This window comes from Aspergillus novofumigatus (assembly GCF_002847465.1).
Source record: "Aspergillus novofumigatus IBT 16806 chromosome Unknown P174scaffold_3, whole genome shotgun sequence".
Classification (NCBI taxonomy): domain Eukaryota; kingdom Fungi; phylum Ascomycota; class Eurotiomycetes; order Eurotiales; family Aspergillaceae; genus Aspergillus; species Aspergillus novofumigatus.
In genome coordinates this window covers 2,219,866-2,246,618 of record NW_020194276.1, presented here as the reverse complement: position 1 = coordinate 2,246,618, position 26,753 = coordinate 2,219,866, and the positions used below count along the sequence as shown (strand labels likewise).

Here is a 26,753-nt window from a genome sequence, read left to right as displayed (position 1 = left end):
CTCAAATGCGACCAAGACGGATATCTCTCACAAATGGCCGGAACGCTCAGAAATGAATATGGAACAGATGAAATCGTACAGACTCATGATATGAATAAAGATAGAAAACTAAAAATCCTCAGGACTCTCAAGGTCTGCCAACTTCTGACTGAGAAATCTTCCCAGAGCGGCAGCCTTGGACTCGAGCGCCAAGAGCGTCGAGGGCGATGCAGACAGGTTCAAGCTCGCCAGACGAGCGAGATTGCTGCTCCGGTCAATCTCGTACTGCGTCTCTAGCTCCGCGTCTGCTTGTACATCAGCTTCGCTCTCGTTGCGAGAGATGCTGGTCGGGGTAGAGGTCGTGGTGGCCGGCGCCTGGCTGGTGTATGTACCGTTGGTGGTTGGCCGGTGTGCATTCGACTCCGTTGCCGATGTCGCCTCTGGCCCCGATTTCGCAAAGCCGTTTTGGTGAACTTGCGTTCCATCGACAGAACCGGCCTCGTCGGTGTCAGACTTCGACGGCCCCACGGCGGCCAGCAGGACTTTGTCCGCTATCCTGGTCACAACGGCAACCGAGTCATCAAGCTCAAAGACAATAGAGCCTACGTCGCCTAGCGACACCGACTGTGCCGTGACATATGACGAAGGATGACTGGCTGGGTTCACGCCTGTAAGATTCCCGCTCGAAGCGTTCTTTGCGTAGCAAGTATAGGCCGCTCCGTATGTGGCGCTCAAGTTGCGCAACTGCCGAGACGAAAGCGACGAAGCATAGGCGAAGATAGCGCCGTTTGTGGCAAACACCCTATGAGTCGTAAATGTCAGCATAGTTACACCGGTAGTCATGGAATGACATCAGCATACATGATCGTAGTGATCTCCGGAGGCGAGAGGTTGTCCTCTAGCAAATCGCTGAGGGCCTCTGCATCGAGCATTCGAATGTCCGGGAGTCCCGGAATCATTGTGTCGTCGTAGCAGTCGTGCTCAGAGTCAGTTCCGTCGGCAATCTCGTCTTCGGACCTGTCGTCTTCAATAACCCAGTTCGGAGGCCGAGACCAGGAACAGTCCTCGGGGAAAAAGAAGCAGTTGTCGGAGTAGTCTTCGTCGTCGTGATCGTACTCAATAGGTTCGTCTGAGCACTCAAGGAGATTCTGCGCGTGCTGAACGTGGCTTTGTGCCCAAGGCGGCAGATGTGGAACCTCGAAGGCTCCGGCAGCTTTCCGATTCAGACGAGCAGAGCGAACTGGATATCTAAATTCAGCCATCTTTCCTCTAACAGGGACGGATTCGAGATAGAGTGTATGGATGAGCAGGCCAGGGGAACAGAAAAGTACAAGAGTGAATCACTCCTGTGGTGACAGTCACACAAGGCAGCAATACAGCAAAGCGTCCGCGGAGAAGTATTGCGTCAAGGCGCTTCCTGTTCAAGAAGACCAGGAGACGATCTTCAGTAGCACAAGTAATACAACGCAAAAGGGGAAATGGTCCTTTTTCTATTCAACTTTCGAGGGAAAAGAAAACAGGAAGATCTGATCTGGTGGCCCCATTCAAAGTCCAGAACAAACAGCCCGGAGCCATCACGGAGATAGAGCTCTCACGAGTCACGACGTCGTCGAGGAAAGTGGGGATTGAAGGCTGTGGGGGGAAATAAAACGTAGGCAAGAATGTGAGATGCCATATTTACTTTTTCTTTTTTTGAATGGCCGCGGTAAGGCGCCAGAAATGAAGAGAGGCTCCGGAAAGGGGAAAGGGCAAATACCAACAGAAAAAAGAAAAGAAAGGCGGAAATAGTCCGGGGAATGGTTGGCTGAGCTGTTGGCGATGCTGAGCCTGAGCACGACAGAGGTACAGAGGAGAGTGAGACAGACAGAATAGTATAGGAACTCCACGGACCTTGGTAGATCTATGCAACGACCAGCGTTGACAAGTCAATGAATAGCGAATTCTGATAATATGAAGCTGCAGGATCGCAGACTATTATTAGTTGTCAAACAACAGTAAGCAGAAGGAAGCAAGAGCGGACGAGATGAGAGAGGGTCGAGGCGCTGGGGGATTGATTTGATGATGGAGAGCGGAAAGCGGAGAAGATCAGCCGATCTGGATGCCTGGTTTATCAGGCAGAGGTCAACCACCCTGTCAACCGAGGTGAACAGGCCATATCCCATATCCTCTAAAGATCGAGATTCGGCGCTAAAAGAGCTGACAGCGATATATATTCACTTGATGGTCATAGGGCTAGTATCTTGTGGGATTACCCAAGCTACGCTTGGTACTATTCTTGACCTTTAGTTCTGTGACGTATGCAGCAAGATGAGCATATCACCACAGAGTACACAACAGCTTCAATGCCTCACTTGCATACTTTCCAGTCCCAGAAGAAAAAGACGTCGTATCTATTGATTGAAGAACCCCAGTTGAAGCTGATTAGAAGAGGTACGAGTATGGATTACCGAGCTGACTCCAATGTTGGAGTATCCCACCATAGCGTCATAGGCGACCCCACCTTTTGTTTGCTCTTTTTTCTCCTCACTCCGCTCACTGATAATACCAAGACGCTCACCACTTTACCCCTCCGCTGCTTTCTTTTGCTCTATGTTCACTTGTCGCTTTCTTCCTGCGTCTCGTCCTTCTCTCAAGGTCCCCATCCCAAGAAACTTCATCCTATCAGGTATGCGTCTCTCCTATTCGATCGGTTCTCTACCCCACTTGACAGCAATCATTTGCTAATGAGCCCGCTGCAGGAACCTCTACTAGGTTGTTGGCAACCATGGCGTCAGAAACCTCCAAGTATAAGCTTAATCGTCAGTGCCTTCCTCTGTGATTGGACCTAGAGTGACTACGTATAAGTGCTTGAGTCTAACATAGCTTGCAGACACAATGATCCGGGTCAAGGACCCCAAGAGATCAGGTGGGTAGCCCGAACAACTAGGCAATCATTGGCTTGGGCGCTGATTGCCTCATTTGTCTTGTTTCTTTAGTGGAGTTCTACAAGTTCCTTGGGCTCAATCAGATCCAGCAGCTCGACTTTCCCGAGAACAAGTTCTCCCTTTACTTCCTCGCCTACACTGGCCCCAGTCGCTGCAGGGCGACCGTCACTGGACGGACCGCAATGCAGTGCTGGAACTCACGCACAACTATGGCACGGAGAATGACCCAAATTACACTGTTTCCAATGGGAACACGGAGCCTCATCGCGGTTTCGGACACATCGCCATCTCAGTCGACAACATCGAAGCGGCCTGCAAGCGGCTCGAAGACGCTGGGTATCAATTCCAGAAGAAGCTCACCGACGGTCGCATGAAGCACATTGCGTTTGCAAAGGATCCCGATGGATACTGGGTTGAGATCATCCGCCGCCACGACCAGGATGTGGGGACTGCGACAGATCCAGGTACCTACCGACTGAACCACACCATGCTCCGGGTCAAGTCCGCCGAGACCAGTCTCAAGTTTTACCAGGAGGTTATGGGCATGACCCTTGTCCGCACTATCGAAAACAAGGATGCTGCCTTCAATCTTTACTTCCTGGGTTACCCTGCATCCAACCCCACTGCGCAGGAGGGCGCGAAGAATCCTGTGGCTGAATGGGAAGGGTTGCTCGAGCTTACCTGGAATTACGGTACTGAGAAGCAAGAAGGCAAGGTTTACCACGACGGTAATTCGGAGCCTCAAGGGTTCGGTCATATCTGTAAGCCACCCCGTCATCTTTTGCAACGGTCGAACTACGCTGACATTGATATGCCTGCAGGTGTCTCTGTTGACGATCTCAATGCTGCCTGCGATCGATTCGAGTCGCTCAACGTGAATTGGAAGAAGCGTCTGACAGACGGGCGGATGAAGAATGTGGCTTTCATTCTTGACCCGGATGGTTATTGGATCGAGGTGATCCAGAACGAGGCGTTGAAACGTACCAGCAATTGGTAAACAGTAGCCTGTCAGTATCTGTCAGTATCATTCGAATGTCAGTCGGGTCTGTGGGGGGTGTAAATAGTCATTCCAGTATTATTAGTCAAGCCTTCGCGTAACACTGCGTCCATTATTGTGGCTATTTTCCTTTGCGTGGTCAAGTGGCTCTATCCCCTCTCTAGTTAGCAGTCGCAGAATCAGCCACAGAGTGTGTACAGAAGCCATCCGCCTTGCCACCGGCCAGTTGCATCCACTACCTAAAAGTCTAAAAGCCTCATGAAGCTGTATTATGCTGCGTCTATCGCGGCCGAGTCTTATAGGCTGGACTCTCCTCACGCCTGGTGGATCCTCCCATCCCCGCTCCACTGAAAATTGTTGCGATTCTGGACGTTCCCCAGAACGGAGTCACTCTTAGTCTTTCGCCCAACCACATCGAGTTCTCCTCCCAGAAAAGCATGTTCTGCATCCATTCCATCTCGATAATTCTTGACCTGAGTATGTCGCTAGTCCATCAAGCTACTGTGGAGGTCGAATCCATGACTGGGAGTTGAGACTCCATTTCTTGCTCTTATTGGTGTTCCGACTACCTTTCCCCTCTGACTGAGCGCGCAGTGTTACCGCAATGGTGACCATGCAGTCTCAGTCCGAGAAGCCTAAGAAGGCCCCGCGTAAGCATGTCACTACGGCTTGCGTCCCGTGTAGAGAAAGTAAAATCAGGGTCAGTTTGTTGTTTTTCCCTTTTCGATTCTATAGTCATACTGACTACTATCCAGTGCGACGGCACTACTCCACACTGTCGCAACTGCGAGAGAAAAGGGAAGGATTGCAGGTACCAGCATGGCGATGACAAGCGGAAGTAGGTGTCGTCTCGCTCCATCTTTCTAGGCGTTTTGGCTGGTTTTCGTGATATGCATCTTGTGCTTCTCGTCACGGGCACCCCATGATAGAGACGAGTGACAAGCGGATTTCTCGATTTTGGCCCAGTCTGCGAAAGGCTCGCTCTGGACTTCGTTTGATGAAGAACCAACGGAAACTGACCGTCTTGACACCAGAGTCTCGCTTCGTGCTGCTACGGAGCTCTTTTCCGCCAGAATTGACCAGCTTTGTCAGTTCATCTATGACCAGGGGCTGGAGCCGCCCCCCATGAAGCCCGAAGATGAGGCGGGTATGAATCGGGTTCTGGACACACTTCAGATTCCTCGCGCAGTTGTGAAGAAGAGCAGTCCTGGGAAGGTTGATGCACCAAATGTGCAGACCAGACCGGCGGCTCAGCAATCTCCCGAGCGCAACTCGCCTGATGTTCCAGCTCTAGAAGGGCAGCCCGTAAAGGACAGTGCCCTTGGAGCGGCTCACAGTCTCATTCCTTCGCCCCCTGAGATATCATTCGCTGAGAGAAGCCAAGAGCCAGTCAACTTCTTCGGCGTCAATCCGGGGCCGTCCACCAACTATCCTTCCACGCACTGGGGCTTTACTCTTCCAACGGCGGAGAGCCTGGGGTCCATCTACGCTAACTTGGACGGTGCGTCCAATTACCAGAACGAGGGCAGCATCAGCAGTCCCGACAGCTTGCCTTTACCTCCAGACTTTACTCAACAGCCGGGAGTCATGTTGGGCCAGGCCCAGAATGACACTGACGATGATTCGGAAAGTGGCGAAGAGGACGAAGCTGAGAACGATGTCATCGAACAGCTATCCCATCGCATTGGGACGTTGAAGATCGCCGGGGATGGCCACCTGCGGTTTTACGGAGCCACGTCTAATCTCAACCTGGTTGACGTTTCGGCGACCCAACAACGCCAGCGACCTGATGCTCGTACTGTCCGCCACGATGGACAGGACATTCTGAATCATCTGCGAGTCGGGCAGCCTGTGGATCAGGCTCTCGAGGATCATCTTGTCGAGCTTTATTTTACCTGGCAGAATCCTAGCACCTATGTTGTTGACAAGGAGATGTTTATGACGGCGAGGTCGAGGTGGAGGAATGACCTCGACGACACGCCATTTTATTCGGAAGTCCTGACAAATGCCATGTATGTCCTTGCCATCATTGCCATGCATCTCACTAACAAGATTTTAGGTGTGCCGTCGGCAGTGCGTTCGAAGCACGGTACCACCCTACTTTTATCACGTTTCCCAAGTCGCTTTCCGAATTTTTCGCGGATCGAGCCAAGGCTCTTTTGGAAATCGAACTAGATTCTCCCTGTGTTGCCACAGTGCAGGCGCTGGTCATTTTGAGCTGTCATGAGGGGGCATCAAATCGTGACGCACGCGGTTGGCTCTATAGTGGTATGTTGGGAACCAAGCAAATGGAGGCTCAGAGCTGATTGTCTCCAGGAATGTCAATGCGGCTTGCATTTGACCTTGGATTACATCTCGACATGACTCCGTACGTGGAAAAAGGCGACATTAGTGCGTTCGAAGCCGATGTGCGTCGCATAGCGTTCTGGGGAAGCTATACCGCGGACCAGTAAGCTGCAAGCTGGTTGCTCTGCCGCCGCCGTCTCTGACTGACCATGATCCCAGTTTCTGGGGCTTTTACTTAGGACGGCCTTTCCGCACTAATGCCGGAGACATTACCGTCCCCAAGCCCGCGTCGGACCTGGGTGCAGCAAAGGAGAGCATATGGTATCCGTATGGCCTAGATACGAAATCTGTGGTGCTGCAGCATGGGTTGAGGAATCCAAATGAGCTGATCAGCAGACAATTCGCGGTGCTATGGGAGATAATTCTACCCATCGGTCATATTCTGTAAGTCTCCCAGCAATGGTGATCAACTTCAGCCACTGACATCTCTCTAGGTATGGTTGCTCTGATATTTCTCGACATGATCTCCAGAGGCTGTGCTATAACGTTACAGAGGATCTTTTCGCCTGGAAGGAAAACCTGCCTTCCAACTTGAAGATTGACCTTGACGACGAAACTACGCCGAGATTGCCCCATCTCATGATGTTGCAGTACGTCTCTTCCTATTCGGACAACCAGGGCATGAAGCTAATCATGCGCAGCATGCAATACCATCAGATAGTCATCTTCACTCACAGACCATGGGTGTCGAAAAACTACATCCAACCACGCAGTCCGCGCCAGGGTCCTGGCTACCACCATGCGCGACGAATGTGCATCGAGTCATCGACAGCCATCGCGCGAATTCTCCACATATACGAAAAACACTATACCTTCCGCCGCATGAACAACCAGGTTGTCGCGATCATCTTCAGCGCAGCCCTGATGCTTCTCTACGTGACCATCTCGAATTCATTCTCATCCAGCAAGAACAGCAGCGAGAACACCAACAGGAATGCGGAGATGGTGGCGTACCTGAACCTTTGCTTCCGCGCTCTAGACGAACTGGGCCAGTCCTTCGAGAACGCCAAACGAACCCGCGACTTTCTCGTCAGCCTGCAACGCAGATGGCAGGCCCACCTGCGCCGGTCTGGGTCCGCCAAAAAGCGCCAAGTCAGCAAGTTACTCTCGCAACAATCCACCGGACAGGGACCCGGACCCTCCACCGAGTCCGATCCCTCGAGGAAGAAATCCCGAATATCCGCGCCGCGGCATCAGAATCAATCCTCCTATCCTTTCCCGCCGCCAGCACCTTCATCGAATATGCCCTCTACCCACAATCTTTCCCAGTCCCAGTCTCAGTCCCAACGGCCCGCGCAACAGTCCCTGAACCTGTCTCAGTCCCAGCGCTTCGGCGCCTGCCAACCCGGCGACCTAGACTGGATCCGGGACTCGGACTTCCAACTCCTCGCCGAGAACCTGGGGGATGGTCGACTAGCGCAGATGGGGACGGGCAATCAGTTCGAAGGGGAGAATGTCTTGCCTAGTCTGTCTGATATCGAACCGTGGTGGGACTCGCCCAATGGACATAATTTCGGGGGTCCTTCATTATAGATACATAAACTTGGAATTATACATAATGAATTTAATGGACATGCTCTTTACCAGAATGACTTAAAGATGTAGTTGCGGGACCTGGCGAAATCGCTTTACCCGCTGAGAATAGGGTAGTATCTCCTACCTTATGGGAACACGCACGAGCCACTGTCGGCAACCTATTTCCACCAGAGGGGTAGAACGAATGGTTCGGCATTCTAGGTAATTTACTCAGAATATCCACCACTCTTTCATGTCCAGCATAGTATGCCAAATCAAACAGTCACAATCTTCATTAGACAAAGAAGTATAGTTCTCCTGGCTCAGCTATTGGCATCTGAATCTTTTGAAAGCAACGTCTCACCCAGCCATCTCCCCGCGTCTTCCTCGCCAGAGCCAGGAGGCACCTGCGCAAGCGTGACCCTGCTCTCTCCGTACCCCTTTTCCCGGCCCCAGAAACATGCCCTGCGCATGACATCAACCATCTCATTCGCCTGTTGCGCCAGTACTGAGCGCCGCTGTGTCTTTCTAGAGTGTCGGGGGGCCTGCCTTTTCCCATCTCCGCCTGGTGCAGAGACGGAGTCAGTCTGTTCGTTTTCGCTCTCGTGGGCGCAGACAAAGAGACGAATGTTCGGGAGGGCCATTTCGAGCCGTTTGATTCCTTGGTTGTAGATGTGGTAGCGAGGGACGCGCTCGAACCATAGTCTAGACCGTACGGGGGCCAGCGTGAGAGGGCTTTGCGGCGGCGGATGGCGCGGCCATGGAGGCCGAAACTGGCATCGGCGGGGTCAATTCTGGATTTTGAGTCTGAGTCTGGAACAGAGAGTAGATCTGTCTCCGAGTCGTAGATGTCACCCTGCTGGGGGATTGTCTGGTCCTGCGTATCGGGATCCCAGACACCAATCGGCTGTCTGTCTGGCTTACTGGACACAAGCACAGGAACGGGAGAGTTCGGTCCAGTGCGGTACTTCGGAAACGTCCTCGGAACATCCTTGCCCGCTGACCGTAGGAACAGGACTGGCGACGCAAAAGCATCAAAGTAGCGCTCCGGCGAGGCAAAGAATGTCTCCCGAGCTTCAAGGAGCGGGACGAGATCCTGTGCAGCGGGCACTCGGCTTCCTGCACCCCGTGTTCTCTTGCTGGCAGTATCTCCCTCGTGAGCTGGTTGCTCTTCCATGAGACAGTGCTCGTCCAGCCCGGCCCAATCGCAGATAGGTTCTAGGGCGGCGACGGCATGAACAGATTGCGCTTCGGTGAGGGATAGCATGAGCGCTAACGAGCCACCGATGTGTGTGCCGATGACACCTAGGCGCGCGGGTTGCAGGTTCTGCTGGACCCAATCGAATCCGGCCAGGGTATCGTGGACGGGTGTAGGGTACCGATAGAAGACTTGCTTGTTGGCCGTGGAGGGACTCCTCTCTTCTTCGTTTTGGGATAGCGCCGACACCGGCACAAGGTCCGTCGGTGGTGTTGCCCCTAGACGGTAATTGATCGTTACAACCGTCGAGGAAGTGACAGACGCCAGAGCTTCTGAGCAAGGATCATCTTGACTTGCACCATGTTCTGCCTCTCGCCGAAACAACGGGCCCCGAGGTAGTCGGATGATCACATTTGGTTTGCCACCGGTAGGGGCTATAGAGGGATAGGTTACACTGTCGTAAATATTCATGTCAATATAAGCCTTATGAAGCTCTGTAGAGTGGGACACTCACGTCAGGGCTACATGTCCATTGTTTCCAACAGGAACCTGGAATGACTGATTGAGGTAGGTCGGTTGCGCGAACCGCGAAGATGAGAAGTAGCGGAGGTTCGCTCGAACGTATAAACGGGATGCCGAATGGAGACAGGGAAATTTGACTGCTATGAATCTGGCCAGAAAGTCAATTGCAAGTCGGCGCATTGCGCCATGTTGTTTCTGTGAGGAAGAGAAAGATACGGGCGGGTGGGAAATAGTTGACAGCGTCGATCGTTGACATGTGAGAAGTCTTGGCGCTTTTGTCCTATATCAGATCGGGCATATATATATATATATACTTTGTATAGCTTCAACAGGTTTCCAATTTCAGGTTCCGTTATATTCATTAGATAAAGTGTTTGGCATTATGAATCACTTGCCATGCATTATCAAAGATACGCTTGTACATGGATAAACGAGGCAAGATATGAGGGCTATGCAATCTAATAACAGCTGATATAAGAATGAATGCAGCGACACCGCAACTTTTGAATCCAGGTCTTCAATCTCAATAATTGTGGAGCATTCGACCGAACTTGCCCTTTGGTAGAGTCGCGCTGGCAGCCGGATCATCCATGTCAAGAGCTGCTTCGACGTCGTCCTCAGGCACTGGGCGAACAACCGCGAGCGACAGCTGCTGATCTTTCGAATAAACCCGCAATCCTGCCACGCAGACAGCATTCCATGGATCGATGCTAGCTCCAAGGCAGCAAGTAGATGCGGCTGGCGGGGCCTTTGTCTCCTCATGCTCCTCAGGGGGCATGTCGAGATCCGAGTCGAATTCGAAACCCTCAAGCAGCTCTTGCTCGCTGTAGTATACCGAATGGGTCATGGAAACGGTGGTATCCAGACTCGAACGGAGGGTCTCTCTGCTTCGTTGCCTCACATGGTTCGAATGGTGGTCCTCTGGGAGATTGATCGTGGGGACGCTGCTGTTCTGCACTGGCCTCGTATCAAAGCCATTGGTAGAGGCGCCTGCCAAATCTGCGGGAGATTGCACAGGACCATCGGGAAAGATTTGCTCGGTGGCCCGCTTGTCAGGCTGCTTTTGGTTGAGGCTGCCGTTGCTCATTGCGACACGTCTCTCTGCGGCCCGCTCTTTCCGTGCAGCCATCTTGCGTCCGCGAATCCACTCCTTTTGAAGCCTCCTCCTGGTTTCTTCGCGCAGCTTTCGTCTCTCAAGTTTTCTGCGACGCAGCTCACGTTCCTCCCGTGCTTGCTTCTCCTGCTCGGTCTCTACGACCAGACCCTTGGCGTGCGCGAGATCATACGAGAGGCCAATCTGAACGAGCTTCTCCCGCTTGATTGGTGCCAGGCGGCTGACGACCTCTTCTGCGGACTTCACGGTGTCTCTTCTGTAGGCAGTGACTTTCACAAGCACATGATATCGACCAGGGTCGAGATTGACTTCGGCGCTCACTGATCGGTTGATAAGGTAGCTGCTATGGCTGCGGACGATGTATTCTTCTTCTCCATCCTTCTGCAGTCTGAATTTCAGCTCAAAGTCATATTCACCGTCCAGGCCCCTGAAATACCGCGTATCCAGCTGTTCACTGTCAGCAGGTGCAAGCTTCTCTAAATGGAAGGAGAGTCACCTGAGAGAGGACGATGACGACAGGACCGGCAGTTGTCACATCCATCCTGAATCTCGTGCTATGATAGTCCGCTGACCATGGCACATTGAGAGTGGTCCATTGCTGGGTGACTGTCCATTCAGGCCCGAAGAGACGGGTGCGATCAAGATGTTGATACTTTTTGAGGAGATCCTCGTAGGAAATCCAAAAGAACTATTCCCCTTGTCAGCTGACAGCTCCAACAACTCCAGGATCGGAGATGCACATACACCATCATTTCCGAACTTGTGGTCCAATTTCTGCATCCACTCTGGTGTCCATTGCTCTGACCCGTCACTCCATGCACCATTCCATTCTTTCTTACCCCACGGGTTCCTATCCGGGTAAGCATGTGCGCACGGATGTTGGGGAGTGAACTCACCTCAATCGCAGCAGGCGACGACCGTCAACTTCCTTCGCATCCATGATCGAGTATGAATGATTCTCGGAAATACCCCTTCTGTCTCTTGGAGGCCCTTGGTATTTAGGATCTAACCAGTTGGAGAACAGTCCAGTACCGCAGCCGAACAGGAATTCATCATTGACTTTCATAAGCTCTTCCTTCCAGAATCGATCCTTGTCCAGGATGTTGCTGGTCAGGATATCCGACGTGACACCTCCTGTCAGGTCCTCGAGAGCCTCCCTAAAGCATTGTCAGTGAGACCATGAAATTGCTAGCGCAGTGTATCTCACCCTACAAAGCCACCCTCGATTGAGGAAAAATCACCATGTGCCTTGGCATATGCTTTCTCCAGTAAAGGCAGCCATGTTTCGTTTGGATCCACACACTGGGCAAAGTAGAGTGCCCGTGAGCCTGTCTGCCAGACCTTGCGATACTCCTCTTCGGTGTCATTGCGGTTGATGTCGTCCCAAATGGGTCTTTCGTCAACAGACTCGTCGTAGTCGGCTGCACGGAGATACAGCTTGTCGTCCACAATGCACTTCTGCCATTCTCCATCTGTCGAACCATGTCAGAGTCTGCTCACTTGCTCGAATGATGGCGTGGCTACCCACCTCTGTAGAAGATAAAGCCGTAAACTCCGACATTCTCATCCCGCGCAACGCAGATCTTTTCTATCAAACCCTGCTTGTTGCCCATCGTGCAGAGAGCAGCCATAAACCAACAATCGCCATCGCGACCTTGGCGCACATCCGACGCAGTTGGTCCATTGACGAAGAATTGCGGTTTCTCGAAAATTTCCTGACCGAAAAGATTAGTCGCCGTCTGCAATAGGCCAACTGCTAATCTGCAAAACACACTGTGACTCTTTTCACCCCTTTCGGGCGCATTTCATGATTCTTCTGATCGAGCGAATCCAAGCAATCCCTCCGTCCAGATTTGAGGTCAACCTCGATATCAAAGTGTGGATCGGTGTATTTCTGATTCACCCGCCTGCACTCTTTCACGATGCGCTCGACAGCCCGTTCGCACTCTTGTTTGGCTTGCTCGTAGGACTTCCCCGCATTCTGACCTTTGATCGTGCCCCTCCGTATACTCGCCGCTTTGGATCGCGCATACGGATTGTCAGGCAGAACAGTGTAGACCTTACCGGGGTACTTGGTACTGAACTGATTCCAGAATTCCCTCATGATCTCCTGGGGGTTCTGCTGCACTCTTCTCGCTCGACTATCCGAGCGTGTTGAGAGAGGTGGTGTGTAATCCATATCGATATAGTCTTCACCAATCTCCATGATGCTTGAATCGGCTTTGAAGGCCCAGACAATTCCCAGACTCGTCAATGATAGAGGATGAGGACTCTTTTCTCAGTAAAATCTCGAGACGAGCAGAATATGACCCTGATAAAGGTGTAAAGAACCAACCTGCGGCTGTAAGCAGTCAAGTAGTGCTCAGCCGTGCTGAACCGCGACACCCGTCACCCGTCACCAGTCACCACACGGCCAAAAAGCCAAAAGCAGTAAGTCCTATGAACCGTTACGCCCATCTCGTGTCCAGCCTGAGGCTGAGCAAAGTGACGAACCATAACGGAGTCAACGGTTTGGCCCCATGCATCAATGATACCAGGATAAGGAAAAGGGGCCAATCAACGAGTAAGAAACTCGAGATGAGAGCGGGGGATTGCACGAAATGCAGCCCTGGGGCGCCCATGTCAGCATTCGGGCCATTCTGGATTCGCGTTTCACGCCATTCACACATGGCTGCTGCCAAGTTGTAGTACGCTTATGCAGAGTTGAACGCGCTTGGGCTGAGTCGGGCCAATCATGGAAAAGGATGATTATCCCAAGTCCATACCCGGCGTTTTGTCCGTTGGTGGCCGGCCCCTGAGCTGAAAGCATGCTTGTAGATAGCAGCTGAAGCAACAGGAGATATAGCTTAGAATAGTTATCCGTACACCCGTTGCAGGCTTGTAATAATATATTTGGTATAACTATCAGATTGTGAGCAGGGGATGTTGCTTCACCGCATGCAGTCGGCGTCCGGAAGAAGTACGGTGTGCCTGAGGCTGTGCCTCTCCTGCGTCGTCCAGAAACCTGGAGCTGACAAGGCTGATCGAGGTTAATGATCCCAGTTAAGACGCCCTCGGCCCTGTTTCCTGGATCGGGAATCAACGTGGGCCAGATGCCCTGTATTCTGTTGCATTCTTAGCTTCTTTCTTTAGACATCTGCGTAACCTTGACCATGTTGGCTCCTGTCATCTTGGTAAGCACTACCAGTTACGGGAAGCCAGCTGTGCAATTGGTGACCCGAGTCCTGAGAAATATTGCACACAATAAATGTAGGACTAGGAGATACAAAATATCGAAACAGGTATGTGGTATGTACGCTTCTGCGAATGGAAAAATGGTCCATGAAATATCCAGTAACCTATGATGGCACTGCTCATATTCCAATGGTATGGTAGTATTTCGATAGAAAACTAAGCATAGAGAAGAGGGGGAAGAAGTATGTACATAGTGGGGAGATATGTAAACAGAGGGTGGAACAGTGCAAACAATCCAAACAGCCCTGGAGAGGTAAGCAGTCAAGATGGGCAGAAAGCTCCGTGTAAGGAGGTCCACAGGGAACATGATGATGGATTGTCACATTACCCCCCCTTTAGGTTCTGGATGCCCTCATCTGGGGTTTATTATTATCAGGGTGATTATTAAGGAATACATTGTCTTCGGCTGCTCATAGCCATTCTGGTAGGTGCATCAGTGGGCCTGGCATGGCTGGATATCAGGCATGGAAGTCACAGAGCAACATTAGGGAGTTCCTAAAATTTCAGGCTGGATACCAGGCAAGATTAATGTTATGACTAAGCCATCTTACCTAGTACTAGAGCTTGCGATAGTAGAGTTAGGATACTAGTATCTTATTAACCTCTCATTCATCTTCACCATTAACTTCTAGCGGGGGAGCCGGGTCCTAGAGCTGGCCAGGCAGAGGAGGTGTGGATGGGGCTTTGCAAAGCTTCTTAGGTGTGAAGATGGGGTGGACTTTTATAGAATCTAGGAGATCTAGTCAGAAGGCATTCCCCTCTTGCTTTATAATTTGGTATAGTCCAGCAAGCTGGTCAGCGAGCTTCTGACTAGGATGGTTAAGCTTCTAATCTGATGTGGTAATGAAGATATAATTATTAATATTAAAGTTAATAGCATGGTGATGCTTATTAGCCTATCACTTCTATTAATATTAAGTGGCTTCTATACCTCCGCGAGCATACAACCAGATCTTCTCCATGCGTCTAGCCATCTGCTATGCTTGCTCGCGATTAACATTAAGGTCTGACGGCCCGGTAGCTGCTGACTAGTTAAAGGATGTGTGTGGTTTAAAGCCTCTCTTAATAAAGAAGGGTGATATCCTAGTAGATTCACTTAGAAGCGCCGCAGCGGTGAAATTTAGTATAGATAGCCACTGGTCCTAGTCATCCTAGTAATGATTAATAAATGGTTGTAATCACTGTGCAATCCACTAGTTTATGACTTCTATTTAACTATTAGTCTGTGGATGATGTCCCAATAATAGCTTAAGGCAGATCTGCAAGACCTTACACAGTTCATCCCAGAAATCTAAGATGAACTGACCTCCCCTATCTAAGATAATCATTTCTGGTAAGCCAGTCCATGGGTAAATATAAGTAATAAAGAGATGTGCCATATTATGAGCAGTAGTTATCTTATAACAGGGGATGGTAAAGGCTCTCTTCCCTAGTTAGTCCACCATAATGAATGCAGTGTCAAAACCTGTCTTAGAGCATGGGAATAAATAGAAATCCATAGTAATGTATTACCAAGGTTGGTTAGGGATTGGAAGGGGCTGTAGTAGACCTAGCAGAGGGTCTCTATATGTCTTTATTTAATAGCAGACAAGGTAATTATCTATGTAGTGGTCTACATCCCATCTCTAGGAAGTCTAATAGTAGCAAGCATAGATAAGTCTCTTCATCTTAGCCTTGCCTAGGTGTGCGGAAGATGGTGGGCAGTGGATTTTATCTAGTAGATAAGCACATAGGTTACCTTCATTAGGCACCACTAGGCGTCCTTAGAAGAGTAGAAGTCTATCTTAGAGTTCCCATTAGTTACTACCCACCTGTGTGAGCTCTTACTCAGGCTAGAGGCTGTCATGTAGTTAATTTGCTTTGGATACCTAATCCACTATTGACATTAGGCTGGGGGTAATAGCTGCTAAGATTCAGGGGTTAAGGTGGTCTAGCTTAAATATTAACTAAATTTAGTGATTATCAGTCCCTTCCAGGTCTTGCGGCCTGGAGAGTGTGTTAGCTAGTGTATTGAGCTTCCCTAGCTGGAAAGTAATAAGGAAGTAGAAGCTGGATAGGAACTTATTCTATTAGGCCTGTTGGGGGTTTAGTTACTGTTTCTACATAAAATATTGTAATGCTTGGTGGTCTATAAATATCTTAAATAGTTTAGCTCTTTATAGGCCCTGCAGCTCAGCTCACCATTCTTCTAAAGTATATATAATAGCTAATAATTCTTGGTCATGGATGCCATAGTTACACTCTGCTAGATTCATGATTTTGGAATAGTAGGTAATAGGATGCCACTCTTCCCCTGCTACTAAGAGAGCACACTAGTAACCGCGCTGTCAGAGGCATCTGTCTCCAGCTTTATGGGCAAGGATAGGTTATAATAGGTGAGAAGCAGAGCTTCTGTAAGGGTAACCTTTAAATAGCAGAACATCTTCTTATAGTTATTATTCCATATAAAGGGAACATCCTTCCTTATTAATGCAACTAGGGGTTTAGCAACATGACTATACTCCTATATAAACCTCTAATAGAAGTTGCAGAAACCTAGAAATAACTAGACCCCCTTATAGTAGTGGGAGTCTTCTACTTCTATACCACAATGACCTTTTCTGGGTCAACCTGGATGCTGTCTATTAAGATAATAAAGCTAAGATACTGTGTCTTTGTTACATGGAATTCATATTTCTTTATTAAGGCTTGTAGGCTGTGCTCCTATAAGCACTGTAGAATGGCATGGACATGGAGCTGGTGGTCTAACTTATTATCAGAATAGATTAGTAGGTTATTAATGAATGTGGTTAGATATTGATCCAGGCAATCCATGAAAATGCTATTTATAAAGTGCTGGAATATGGCTAGTCCATTAGTGAGTCTGAAGGGCATTACCTTATATTTAAAGCTACCATATCGCGAGCGGAATGTGGTGAGGTCCTCTGAGGCTAGGTCTATATAAATCTAATAAAAACCCTGGTGGATGTCTAGCTTGGTGAAGATCTTTACTTTAGAGATACACTCTAAAATCTTATTAATTAAGGGGAGAGGGTAATGGTCCTTACATATTATAGTATTTAGTTTATAGTAGTTAACATAGAAATATAGTCCTCTACCTAGCTTTTCCGCCATAAGAATGGGAGAAGCAAAGGGAGTGTTACTAGGTATAATGAATCCCTTATAGAGGTTATCTAGTATATATTCCCTTACTGCTTCTAATTCTTCTATATTTATCTTATATAGGGGCCTGTAGCCGACTGCATTCTCCTGTTCTAGTTTAACTTTATGGTTAAATTCCCCACGGTGGGGAGGCAAAGTATCAGAATCATATTTAGAGAAAACATTAACTAGGTCCTAATAAGGTTCTGGTAGGACTTACTTAATCTTGTCTTCAGTAATTGCTGGACTATAGTTGATTAACTAAGATGTTAAAGACTGAGCTGCAATGATCAGCTGCTAAGGGAGGGAAAGGGGTTGTTCACCCCATTTCTCATTAATTAGTTTATTAAGCTCATGGAGGGAAGATAAGAAGATAGTGGTATCTTTCTTGTGTGTGTATTAGTGGAAGGCTACTGCGCCTATTACAGTAATATTAATGATAGTCTTGCTTGGTGGGTAGGTAGGTTGTGATATTAGTTCTATGCCTCTTCCTTGTAGGGCTTATTCTATCTTGAGGGTGTAATGCTGCTGATTAATTTCCTCCATTCTTGTGGGTTAGTATTGTCTGGTCTTATAGAAAGGTGAAGTGGTGGTTGTTAGCGTTGCTGGGTTAGGCTCCTTAGGGGAATAGGGCTTAGGCGCCTCCTTAGGAGCCATGGAAGGAAGCACTAGGGACTGAATATGTGAGTATTCAGAGGTATCTAGGGACCCTTGGATTGTTCTGGAAAAGGGGTGCCATGACCTTGTGCTATGGCCCTGTGGTTCTCCCATCAAGCTGTGTATATTTGAAGGCTTGGTTACTGCCCTGGGAAGAACCACAGGGCTAGGGGTGGTTAGGGAGAGAAGAGAAGATAGAGCTAAGGGAGGGAAGATATCCCTTTTATACCTTACCCATTACCTAGCGCGGCGCACCATATTATGTTAGTGATCTTAGTTAATGGGTTGCCTAATTAGGAAGTCACAAGGGACCTCCCAGTTCATCTATATAGCTATCTTATCTTAGTAGGCGGGTGGCAAAGACCAGATCAACTATTTCCCTATACAATCCACTAGTATATAGTGTTCTGCAAGCCATATCCTTCCTAGTATGACATCATGGCATCCCAGGTCTAGTATAAGAAATGGTATCCATCTTATGATATGATTATCTGTGGCTATAGTTAATATAATAACATGGGTGAGGGGAACAGACTGCCTTCTATTAAACTCTATAACTGCATACTCCCTTTCTAGGGGCACAGTAGGTATTCTAAAATATTAAGATATCTGGATAGCTAAGGAAGTAGTTATGTATGCGTACGCATTTACTCTAGTGTTAACTAGGGAGCTTGTAGATACTAAGAATCCATTAACAAGGATAAGAGATTTTAATTGGAAACTATCTTCTTCATTACCTAATAGATTCTGTAAGTCTAAGTTACACAAGTTGACTAATTTTGCACCTAAGAAGGAGACTTCTCCTAGGCATCCTTGTTTTCTGGTTTAGGAGTGGGCTTAACAGGCTATTCTAATACTTTGAGCTGCACAGCCTGCTTTGTGGGGTAGCTGCAGCTAGTATGCCTAATCTAGAAGCATATAAAGTATTTACCCTCACTTATAAGACACTTCCTAGTCTTATTGTTAAGGTTGCTAGGAGCTGGGGAAGCTATAGTAGTATAGCCATAAGTAGTAGCATTATCTACAGAGGGAGTAGCTGTAGCTAGGGTAGTAGCATAAGATATTACTCTAGTCCCTCTAGTTTGAGTATTAGTGCCGCCATTCAAACAAGCCTTAATTCTCTCTATATTCTTAATGTTCATTACTATACAGCTACAGTAGTCTGTGAACTCCTGGAAGGTCTTGTCATTATTATTATATATAGGCATAGTGAGCTCTTGCATGTAGAGAGATAGTTTATTATATAGGTTATCTTTCTAGGTCTCCTCAGGGATGCTTGCTTCCGCCATAAGGTATAGGAACTTAGAAATAAAGTCATTCTATTTAACTGATGGCTTTATATAGAGGGTGTTATATTTCTACTTAGTAACTCACTCATAATTAGGGTCTGTGAATACATTTTCTAGGTGCTTGAGGAGGTTGGTGGAGTCCTAGTATAGGTTAATAGTGTCTTCTCATAGATAAGAGGTAATGTGCTTCCAGGCGTTGCCCTTAGTATGACTAGTTACATAGGTGATTCTCATTATAGGGTTGGGGAAGTGGTTAGCATTAGTAATAAGCTTCTGCTTAATAGCTAGTAACTAATCTTTAAAATGAGGGTCCTTTCCATCACTAAGGAGAGGGGGTCTGGAATCTTTGCTGACTTACTACTAGCAGCTGAAGCCTGGGAACCAGTGTTTCCAATGCCAGATCTGTGGGCTACCTGCAGGGTGAAGTTATTTTATTCATAGATTGCCTCTTTAAGCTTCTCTTAGGCCTCATCACATTCAAGGTTAGCAGTAATAAGCTAGGCCTGGGTCTATTCATATTCCTAATAGATCTGTTCATTCTAGCGCTTGAGATTATTAGTCTCACTCTAGCTCTTAATAAGTTGCTTATTTAGGAGAGCTGCCTCTACATAGTTCTAGTTTGCCTTTGTATCTAAAGCAATATAGATCTAGGAGATGGCTTCCTAGCAGCACTCAGGGTCTGTTCCCCAGTAGGCAGTGAATTCTTCATAGGAGATGCCATCAGCTAGCTTGTGGGTGTCTTTATTAAGGCCACCATTCTCTATCTAGTTGAGTAGGGCAGTCAGCCTTCTAGTGAAACCTGAGCCTAGTCTAGTATACTGAGTGGAGGGGTTATAGGTTCCATTCCCAGCTCCTTACTGGTTCTCAGGCTCCTTAGTGGAAGCTGCAGGTCTGGCCATCATTTATTCTTTTATGATCTCAGTTAATAGATTATATCATCATCTCCAACCGTTGGCGTTGTTGGTACGCGAAGGGTTCTTTGCAAGAGGAGATAAGATCAGTGCTTAATGTGAAAAAGAACGCGTTTATTACTGGATCTTGAACCTTCTAATGAAAGAGATGATGCAGGAAGTGATGCTTAGTTTTATATAATGGCACTGCTTATATTCTAATGGTATAGTAGTATTTTGATAGAAAACTAAGCATAGAGAAGAGGGGGAAGAAGTATGTACATAGTAGGGAGATATATAAACAGAGGGTAGAACAGTGCAAACAATCCAAACAGCCCTGGAGAGGTAAGTGGTCAAGATGGGCAGAAAGCTCTGTGTAAGGAGGTCCGCGGGGAACATGGTGACGGATTGTCACATAACCTAACCTCTTTCCTGCCTTATCACACCACACTAACGCCGTAGAACAACAATTGCAGCCAATAAAAGAGAAAGATAAGATGAAAGGAAAGAAGAGGCAGCGCCCGACACATTGGTAACGAGTCACAGGCCAGCAGGGCGAGTAAGTCAGCGAGGTCAGCTGCGTTGCCAACGGCTTCCAGCGTTTTCGGTATCTGTCAGCCTCTGATGCATACATACATTACAGACGAACGAGGTAAAATCGTGACAAGTTTTCAGTTAGTGGTATCCATTTCTCCGACCGCGACCCGAGTAATAAGCGGTACCGTGTGCAAAATATGGGTGCATGCAGGCCTGTTTGGCGGAAATTCGACGGGCGGGATCGTACTCTAGTAGAGCTTCCAAAAGGTCAAGACCGTCCTCCTCCAGGCCAGGGACCAGTGTATGGGGATCTTGACGCTTCCACTTGGGGAATGTTGGTTTGTAGTCAGGGAATGAGGTGACGCCAGGCCAGATGTTTTCGTCAGGAGTACCAAGGAGTCTGTGGTGCGAGACGTGAATTAATAAATAACCTCAATGCACACCAATTGCCACGATAGATAAACATACCTGAAGATCTTGAAAATCTCGTCAATCTCGGAATCGCCAGGGAACAATGGCTTGCGTGTGCACATTTCGGCGAAAATAGCACCACAGGACCACATATCGACGCCAGTAGAGTATTGACGACCACCAAGCAGGATTTCGGGAGATCGATACCAGAGAGTCACAACCTAGAGCACTATATAAGTATTCTACGTTGAATGACAGTCAATATGGTCCAATGGTCTCACCTCGTGTGTGTAGGTTCTCAGGGGGACACCGAATGCTCTTGCCAGACCAAAGTCGGCCAGTTTCAGATTGCCATCACGGTCAATGAGCAGATTTTGAGGCTTGAGATCACGATGCAGAATACGATGGCTGTGGCAATAACGAATTCCCTCCACCAATTGGGCCATGAACTTCTTGACCATAGCATCTCCGAGTCCCATGTTCTTGCTCAACGCAGAACCTTCGGGCAACGCCTTTCCACGTCCACCCTCGCTGACAGGAAGAGCCTCCATGTACTTCTTAAGATCGAGATCAAGAAATTCAAAAACAAGATAGAGTTTGTGGCCATCGGCATGGACAATGTTCAGGAGTCGTACAATATTCGGATCGCTCATCTCCTTGAGAAGGGAGATCTCACGAATGGCAGTGCTCGGAACACCTTCATCTTCCGCTTCAAGTCGGATTTTCTTCAGGGCAACAATACGGTTGGGATGGGTGAGTTCACGGGCCTTGTAGACGACACCGTAGGTTCCTAGCCATGGGAATAACGGGTCAGCTCGATCATTTCCATGATGGTGATTGGAGGAAATGAACTAGCAATAGCATAGTAAACATGCAGGACCTAAGTCACAGTACATACCCTCTCCAATTTTCTCGATCTTCTGGTAATTCTCCATGGCGACAGCCTCCTTGCCAAGGATGCTCGATAATCAACTTTTGCTCGAAGGACGGGTGGAATCACGAGCAAACTACTGCCAAGTGGGGTCCAACAGTGTTAAATGCACAGTGTCCACTAGGTCGGTCGGACAAGGAGGAATAAATGGGTTCCAATTGATGTTAGCAGCTGCGAGGAGGGGCGGATAGGGATGAATGGAAACTCCAAGCTAGGGGAGAGCTGGCCGATTCCGCGTCAGACACCGCACAAGATCATCCAAGGGTCAAGGTCAAGATTGACCGAAATCGATGATTGACGTGCGTCCGAAGGGTTGTCGATCCGATCGTCGAGTCGAGTAATCTTGAAACGAACGAGGCTTCTTGTTATTTTCGTCCCTGCTTTTGATGGGGTGGGGAGACAAAGGCGGTCAGAGCAGAATAAAATGGATGTACACAAACAAAACGATTCCCACGCGACAAAGGCGGTGAGCGCGTTCCATGATGGTTCTTTTTCTTCGTTTCTTTCTTTGTCTCTTAGATTGGAACAGCGACACTAACTGGATGATGGGGCATACCAGAGCTTAGACGATCAATCATCCATGTTGCGGACTGACCACTTAGCTATTGTGGGACGAATTCTGCTTTCAAAGTGATAAGCATCGCGAGATAGCCTTCACCTTGGCGATCACTGAATTGACATTGACTCGGCTTCTATACTTCTAAAGCTTATCCCCGCAGTTCGCACAATACCATGCCTCATATCAAAGAGCTCAATGCTCATGAGCGCCCTCCTGAGGCCATTCGGCAACGCTACAAGTCTCTTCAAAAGGCCACGCTTTCTGAGATCAATACTGATGGGACAATAATTGACCTAAAGGCTCTAAATCCCAACAATCTTCCCGACAATATATCTCTGTCGCATTGGGTATCGAGTCATGGCCTTCGCCCGGTTTTCAAACAATTTGCCGGAGAACATGAGGACTCTCTTCCTGAAGCTATACCTGTCTATACACACAGATCCGTCTCTGGTTAGCATATCACAGCCCTGGTCTCCTTGAAAGCGAGCGCAACCAAGAAGCAGAGCAATCGACTCCTAACATGTGGTAGGTTTGCAAATGGTTCCTTCCATATTCCCTTCTGCCGTTCAAGTAGAGTTACTCTCTCGATTGTTCCATCGAGATCTGTCAAATCCGGAGCATCGGACCAACCTTCACCTGCATTACCATGTCACCTACCCTGGTCAAGCTGAAAGTCAAACCGACACGGCCGTGTCCCCACCTGAAGATGGCTCCACAGTACCACAGATTGTATCTTTCTTTGAAGACGACTCGTCCAGCGTCTTATTTCCCAGAGATCCGCAGGTCCATAAGCCGATTACAGTTCAGCAAATGCTCACCAAGAAGCTGCGCTGGGTGACCCTTGGCGGTCAATATGACTGGACTGCTAAAGAATATCCTTCGGGACCCCGCCTGCATTCCCTGCTGACATTGCCAATCTGCTGCACGCAGCTTTTCCTCAAACAAAAGCAGAGGCGGCCATATTGAATGTTTATTCCCCTGGCGACACTCTGAGCCCTCATCGGGATGTCAGTGAGGAGTGCGATGTGGGCTTAATCAGCATCAGTTTTGGCTGCGATGGCCTCTTCCTGATCAGCCATGATGATGGGACTGATTGTGAGGTCATCCGTCTTCGCTCGGGGGACGCAGTGTACATGGATGGCACCTCTCGCTTTGCATGGCACGCAGTACCGAAAATTGTCCCTGGCACTTGCCCGGATTGGTTGGCTGATTGGCCATGCTGTACATCCGAGACACCTGATAAGACAGCATTTGGCAAGTGGAGGGGCTGGATGGCCGGCAAGCGAGTAAATTTGAACGTCCGACAAATGTCTGCCACTGAGTCTCATGGTTGACGGTCAGGGGTATCAAATTCCATGATATCCCTCTCGGGTCTATGTCTATAGGCTATATGCCAGTCAGAGACGAGCGTCATGTGCTCCAGCGAGGGCAAGGCTGGTCATCTGTCGCAACTGGATAGACCATCCTGTCAGCCAGGAGAATCTACCGTCCGGTTTGACGTACAAAAGACCACCATGTATCCACACCATTATCCCTTCCGGCTGGGCACAAATGACGATTTGTCAGCCACTCCAGCTCAGTGTGGTGTGCACTGTTATTGGATCATGGGATTGGATTATATTCCTGCTTGTGAGCTTACAAGCCAAGTGGGATCTGATACAGGAAACCAGTGATTGGGGGATTATTGTAGCAGGCCCCTACGAAACGGGCAACGCAGAAGCTCGAGACATTCAAAGAATAGATTGAACAGTTAATACTATGCTGGGGGTCAAGACCGTTCTTTGAACAGTATCTTCTTGAAGTTCGACAATTCAGTTGTTCCAATACCCATTGCGGGAAAGGACAGAGGTTCGCCAGGCCTAGGTACTAGCCTACTTACTATCAACATTACTGAGTTTCCTCAATGCTGAATATGTACCGTAGGACTCCAACTACTCCATAGACTCACATCCGATGGTTCTCCAACTGTATATCTTGTGGGGGAAGCAGAATACGAGTTGCATCTCAGACGTTACTGGATAGATAACGCTGCCCCGCGTTCCCCGCTGCGACTGCATATCGCATCGTACGAGATCCCGCATAATCATCCACGGCCTCGGTTATCTTCATGGTATCTCAGTCCAGGGCATGTCTCTCGACCTGCCTAATCGGAAAAGATTTGAAGTTCCTGATATCTAAGATAAGGAAGACGACCCCATTCTCCAACTGCTGCCCGTAGCCGATTTAAGGTGGACATTCCCTACCGGACGAGTTATCCCTTCCTACTCCACTCCTCAATTATATCCCATACATTTTAGCAAACCGAGCTGTTAAGTCACAATGACTGCAGACTGGAGGTCCTTGGCTGATGCCAAACGTCAGTCCATCCTAGATGCCATTCCCGCCAAGTGGAGGATTCAGACTCCGATCCCATCACCATCCGAACTACGGGATGTTACTGGTTACATTGAGCAGTTCTTGAGTCCTCGCGAACTAGAGATTACCGGAAACGATGCCGTGGACATCGCGAAGCAGACAACCTCTGGTAACTGGACTGCTGTGGAGGTAACGGAAGCATTTTGCCATAGGGCTGCTCTGGCGCACCAGCTTGTACGTCTGCTAGCAACTATACTGTATGCCGTTTGTTGATAGTGTCCAGGTGAACTGTCTGCATGAAGTATTCTTCGAGGCAGCTATTGAAGACGCCAAAAGGCTCGATGCCTACTTTGCAGAGCATAAGAAGCCTATTGGGCCTCTTCACGGTCTCCCGGTCAGTCTGAAGGACCAGTTTCATGTGCGAGGCGTGGAGACGACGATGGGATATGTCGGCTGGATCGGTACGTTCCAGGGCAAAAAGGAAGATCCAAGGAGAGGCTTGTTTGAAAGCGAGCTTGTCAGGGAGCTTCGCAACCTCGGAGCTGTGCTGTACTGCAAGACAAGTGTGCCTGCGACTCTGATGGCAGGAGAAACAGTCAACCATATCATCAAATATACCACTAATCCGCAGAACCGACTCGTCTCGTGTGGAGGAAGCTCGGGCGGGGAAGGCGCGCTTATTGCCCTGAGAGGGTCTCCTGGAGGGTTTGGCACCGATATTGGCGGTAGCGTCCGTATTCCAGCTGTGTTTAATGGCCTCTACGGTATACGTCCCTCGTCCGGTAGGGTACCTTACGAGGGTGCGGCAAACTCCATGGACGGCCAGAATACCATCCTATCCGTTATTGGCCCGCTTGCAGCAACAGCGCGCTCTCTGAAACTGCTTTTCAAGGCTGTGCTCAGCCAAGAGCCCTGGTTCCATGATCCCCTGGTGCTCGAGGTACCCTGGCGCGAAGATATTGAACGAGAGGTCGGGGCTCTGCTGAAGCAGTCAGCAGCCGATCCCTCCAAACTTGCTTTTGCTGTTATGCGCGACGACGGGATAGTCAAGCCTCATCCTCCTATTGCACGGGCTATGACGACCGTCGAGGAGGTGCTGAAAAAGCTCGGCCACACGGTATGGGAGTTATAGCAATGGCGTATGGCGTATGGCAAGCTGATAGAGATGGATATTAGGTCATTGAATGGAAACCTCCATCACACAGTATCGCAATCGACTTGGCCGTATGTTCCTCCGTTGTCCTCTTTTCTTGGGCTCTAAGTATACTGACTACGACAGAATCAAGCTTTCACCTCCGACGGCGGAGCAGATATCGAGTATCACTTTGGTTTATCTGGAGAAGAACCTGCTCCACAGATCATAGTTGACACAAAATTCACCCACAAGACAGCTCTGGAAGTTGCAGCGTTGAATGTCAAGAAGCGAGAATACCAGAAGCTCTACATGGAATACTGGAATAGTACCGCTGAACTGACAGGCACCGGACGGCCGGTGGACGGACTCATCTGTCCGTGTGCACCACACGCGGCCGTGATTCCTCAGAAATATCGTCATGTTAGTTATTCATCATTCGTGAACCTGCTGGACTACACGAGTGTCGTCTTCCCGGTGACTCGCGCAGACAAAACAATTGACGTCTCTCAACCACGAACTGACTTCTTGAGCGAGGTGGATAGGCTAACTTATGGAGATTGTGAGCTCATCATCTTGGTTCACCAGATACTTTTTGTGAGATGATTGCTAATCCTTCTCAGATGATGCCGACATCTACCATGGGGCGCCAGCCGGGCTTCAGATCGTCGGACGACGATTCCAGGAGGAGAAAATGCTGACACTAGCTGAGTATATCGGCGAAAAGGTCAAAGAGGCATCACAATAGGGCTAGTTTCTAGTTTACTCGATTGATGTGCGGCCAGCTGGTTGCTCTTATTGATATTGGACGCGGAGGTAGCATCATAAATCGCAGCCATAACATCACGTATCCATTCGCTCTTGAGCCACTGTAGCAGTAGACTAGGAAAAAGCATTGTCACATAAGAGATATCCTCATGTTCTATCTAATCGTCTCTTTATGTATGTCAACCTCGGAGCAAAAGACGCGGACTCGACGTTCCCCACCGCAAAGCTTGGCGCTTGTCGATCGTCACGTTCAC

The 26,753-nt window shown here is 48.8% G+C and overlaps 8 protein-coding genes across 8 annotated transcripts; 4 read left to right on the top strand and 4 right to left on the bottom strand.

The window, feature by feature from the left end:
- Positions 1–108: 108 nt before the first annotated feature.
- On the bottom strand, positions 109–1,241 carry P174DRAFT_429935 (uncharacterized protein; the record flags this gene model as incomplete). Its single annotated transcript, XM_024825595.1, has 2 exons — positions 109–781; positions 841–1,241. The coding sequence occupies 2 exons, from the start codon at positions 1,239–1,241 to the stop codon at positions 109–111; spliced, it is 1,074 nt and encodes a 357-aa protein (XP_024684173.1).
- A 1,282-nt stretch (positions 1,242–2,523) lies between these two features.
- On the top strand, positions 2,524–4,036 carry P174DRAFT_440158 (lactoylglutathione lyase GLO1). Its single transcript, XM_024826992.1, has 6 exons — positions 2,524–2,644; positions 2,718–2,777; positions 2,849–2,884; positions 2,955–3,050; positions 3,092–3,664; positions 3,725–4,036. The coding sequence occupies exons 3-6, from the start codon at positions 2,854–2,856 to the stop codon at positions 3,898–3,900; spliced, it is 876 nt and encodes a 291-aa protein (XP_024684172.1). The 5' UTR covers positions 2,524–2,644; positions 2,718–2,777; positions 2,849–2,853; the 3' UTR covers positions 3,901–4,036.
- Positions 4,037–4,362: 326 nt separating this feature from the next.
- P174DRAFT_440155 (transcription factor domain-containing protein) lies at positions 4,363–7,815 on the top strand. The gene is made up of 8 exons (XM_024826991.1): positions 4,363–4,600; positions 4,656–4,738; positions 4,935–5,912; positions 5,960–6,168; positions 6,217–6,349; positions 6,406–6,630; positions 6,681–6,836; positions 6,888–7,815. The coding sequence occupies exons 1-8, from the start codon at positions 4,505–4,507 to the stop codon at positions 7,777–7,779; spliced, it is 2,772 nt and encodes a 923-aa protein (XP_024684171.1). The 5' UTR covers positions 4,363–4,504; the 3' UTR covers positions 7,780–7,815.
- Positions 7,816–8,084: 269 nt separating this feature from the next.
- P174DRAFT_449974 (uncharacterized protein) lies at positions 8,085–9,678 on the bottom strand (the record flags this gene model as incomplete). The annotated part of the gene is made up of 3 exons (XM_024828897.1): positions 9,474–9,678; positions 8,271–9,413; positions 8,085–8,226 (listed from the first exon to the last, which is right to left on the bottom strand). Exons 1-3 carry the CDS (start codon positions 9,659–9,661, stop codon positions 8,085–8,087), a joined length of 1,473 nt encoding a protein of 490 aa, XP_024684170.1. The 5' UTR covers positions 9,662–9,678.
- A 326-nt stretch (positions 9,679–10,004) lies between these two features.
- Positions 10,005–12,801, bottom strand: P174DRAFT_368766 (calpain-like protein; the record flags this gene model as incomplete). Its single annotated transcript, XM_024822243.1, has 7 exons — positions 10,005–11,042; positions 11,092–11,283; positions 11,340–11,445; positions 11,492–11,752; positions 11,803–12,067; positions 12,124–12,334; positions 12,370–12,801. The coding sequence occupies 7 exons, from the start codon at positions 12,799–12,801 to the stop codon at positions 10,005–10,007; spliced, it is 2,505 nt and encodes an 834-aa protein (XP_024684169.1).
- A 7,234-nt stretch (positions 12,802–20,035) lies between these two features.
- nimX (cyclin-dependent serine/threonine-protein kinase CDC28) lies at positions 20,036–22,074 on the bottom strand. Its single transcript, XM_024824033.1, has 4 exons — positions 21,653–22,074; positions 21,036–21,544; positions 20,812–20,975; positions 20,036–20,743 (listed from the first exon to the last, which is right to left on the bottom strand). The coding sequence occupies exons 1-4, from the start codon at positions 21,687–21,689 to the stop codon at positions 20,482–20,484; spliced, it is 972 nt and encodes a 323-aa protein (XP_024684168.1). The 5' UTR covers positions 21,690–22,074; the 3' UTR covers positions 20,036–20,481.
- A 343-nt stretch (positions 22,075–22,417) lies between these two features.
- alkB (oxidoreductase, 2OG-Fe(II) oxygenase family) lies at positions 22,418–23,684 on the top strand (the record flags this gene model as incomplete). Its single annotated transcript, XM_024830726.1, has 3 exons — positions 22,418–22,694; positions 22,774–23,091; positions 23,175–23,684. The coding sequence occupies 3 exons, from the start codon at positions 22,418–22,420 to the stop codon at positions 23,576–23,578; spliced, it is 999 nt and encodes a 332-aa protein (XP_024684167.1). The 3' UTR covers positions 23,579–23,684.
- Positions 23,685–24,382: 698 nt separating this feature from the next.
- gmdA (putative general amidase GmdA) lies at positions 24,383–26,578 on the top strand. The gene is made up of 5 exons (XM_024826990.1): positions 24,383–24,833; positions 24,883–25,716; positions 25,776–25,823; positions 25,879–26,293; positions 26,355–26,578. Exons 1-5 carry the CDS (start codon positions 24,564–24,566, stop codon positions 26,477–26,479), a joined length of 1,692 nt encoding a protein of 563 aa, XP_024684166.1. The 5' UTR covers positions 24,383–24,563; the 3' UTR covers positions 26,480–26,578.
- The last annotated feature ends 175 nt before the right edge of the window (positions 26,579–26,753 follow it).

What these genes read in the sequence shown, in the direction of transcription:
- nimX (XM_024824033.1), bottom strand. Translation starts at nt 21,689, where the DNA reads ATGGAGAATTACCAGAAGATCGAGAAAATTGGAGAGG. An exon ending in TGAGAACCTACACACACGAG is followed by an intron (nt 20,976 to 21,035) that starts GTGAGACCATTG and finishes ATAGTGCTCTAG; the next exon opens with GTTGTGACTCTCTGGTATCG. An exon ending in GAGATTTTCAAGATCTTCAG is followed by an intron (nt 20,744 to 20,811) that starts GTATGTTTATCT and finishes CTCGCACCACAG; the next exon opens with ACTCCTTGGTACTCCTGACG.
- P174DRAFT_440158 (XM_024826992.1), top strand. Translation starts at nt 2,854, where the DNA reads ATGATCCGGGTCAAGGACCCCAAGAGATCAG. An exon ending in CAAGGACCCCAAGAGATCAG is followed by an intron (nt 2,885 to 2,954) that starts GTGGGTAGCCCG and finishes TTGTTTCTTTAG; the next exon opens with TGGAGTTCTACAAGTTCCTT. An exon ending in CCTCGCCTACACTGGCCCCA is followed by an intron (nt 3,051 to 3,091) that starts GTCGCTGCAGGG and finishes ACCGCAATGCAG; the next exon opens with TGCTGGAACTCACGCACAAC.
- gmdA (XM_024826990.1), top strand. Translation starts at nt 24,564, where the DNA reads ATGACTGCAGACTGGAGGTCCTTGGCTGATGCCAAACGTCAGTCCATC. An exon ending in TGAAAAAGCTCGGCCACACG is followed by an intron (nt 25,717 to 25,775) that starts GTATGGGAGTTA and finishes GATGGATATTAG; the next exon opens with GTCATTGAATGGAAACCTCC. An exon ending in TAGGCTAACTTATGGAGATT is followed by an intron (nt 26,294 to 26,354) that starts GTGAGCTCATCA and finishes AATCCTTCTCAG; the next exon opens with ATGATGCCGACATCTACCAT.
- P174DRAFT_440155 (XM_024826991.1), top strand. Translation starts at nt 4,505, where the DNA reads ATGGTGACCATGCAGTCTCAGTCCGAGAAGCCTAAGAAGGCCCCGCGT. An exon ending in GTAGAGAAAGTAAAATCAGG is followed by an intron (nt 4,601 to 4,655) that starts GTCAGTTTGTTG and finishes ACTACTATCCAG; the next exon opens with TGCGACGGCACTACTCCACA. An exon ending in CATGGCGATGACAAGCGGAA is followed by an intron (nt 4,739 to 4,934) that starts GTAGGTGTCGTC and finishes TCTTGACACCAG; the next exon opens with AGTCTCGCTTCGTGCTGCTA.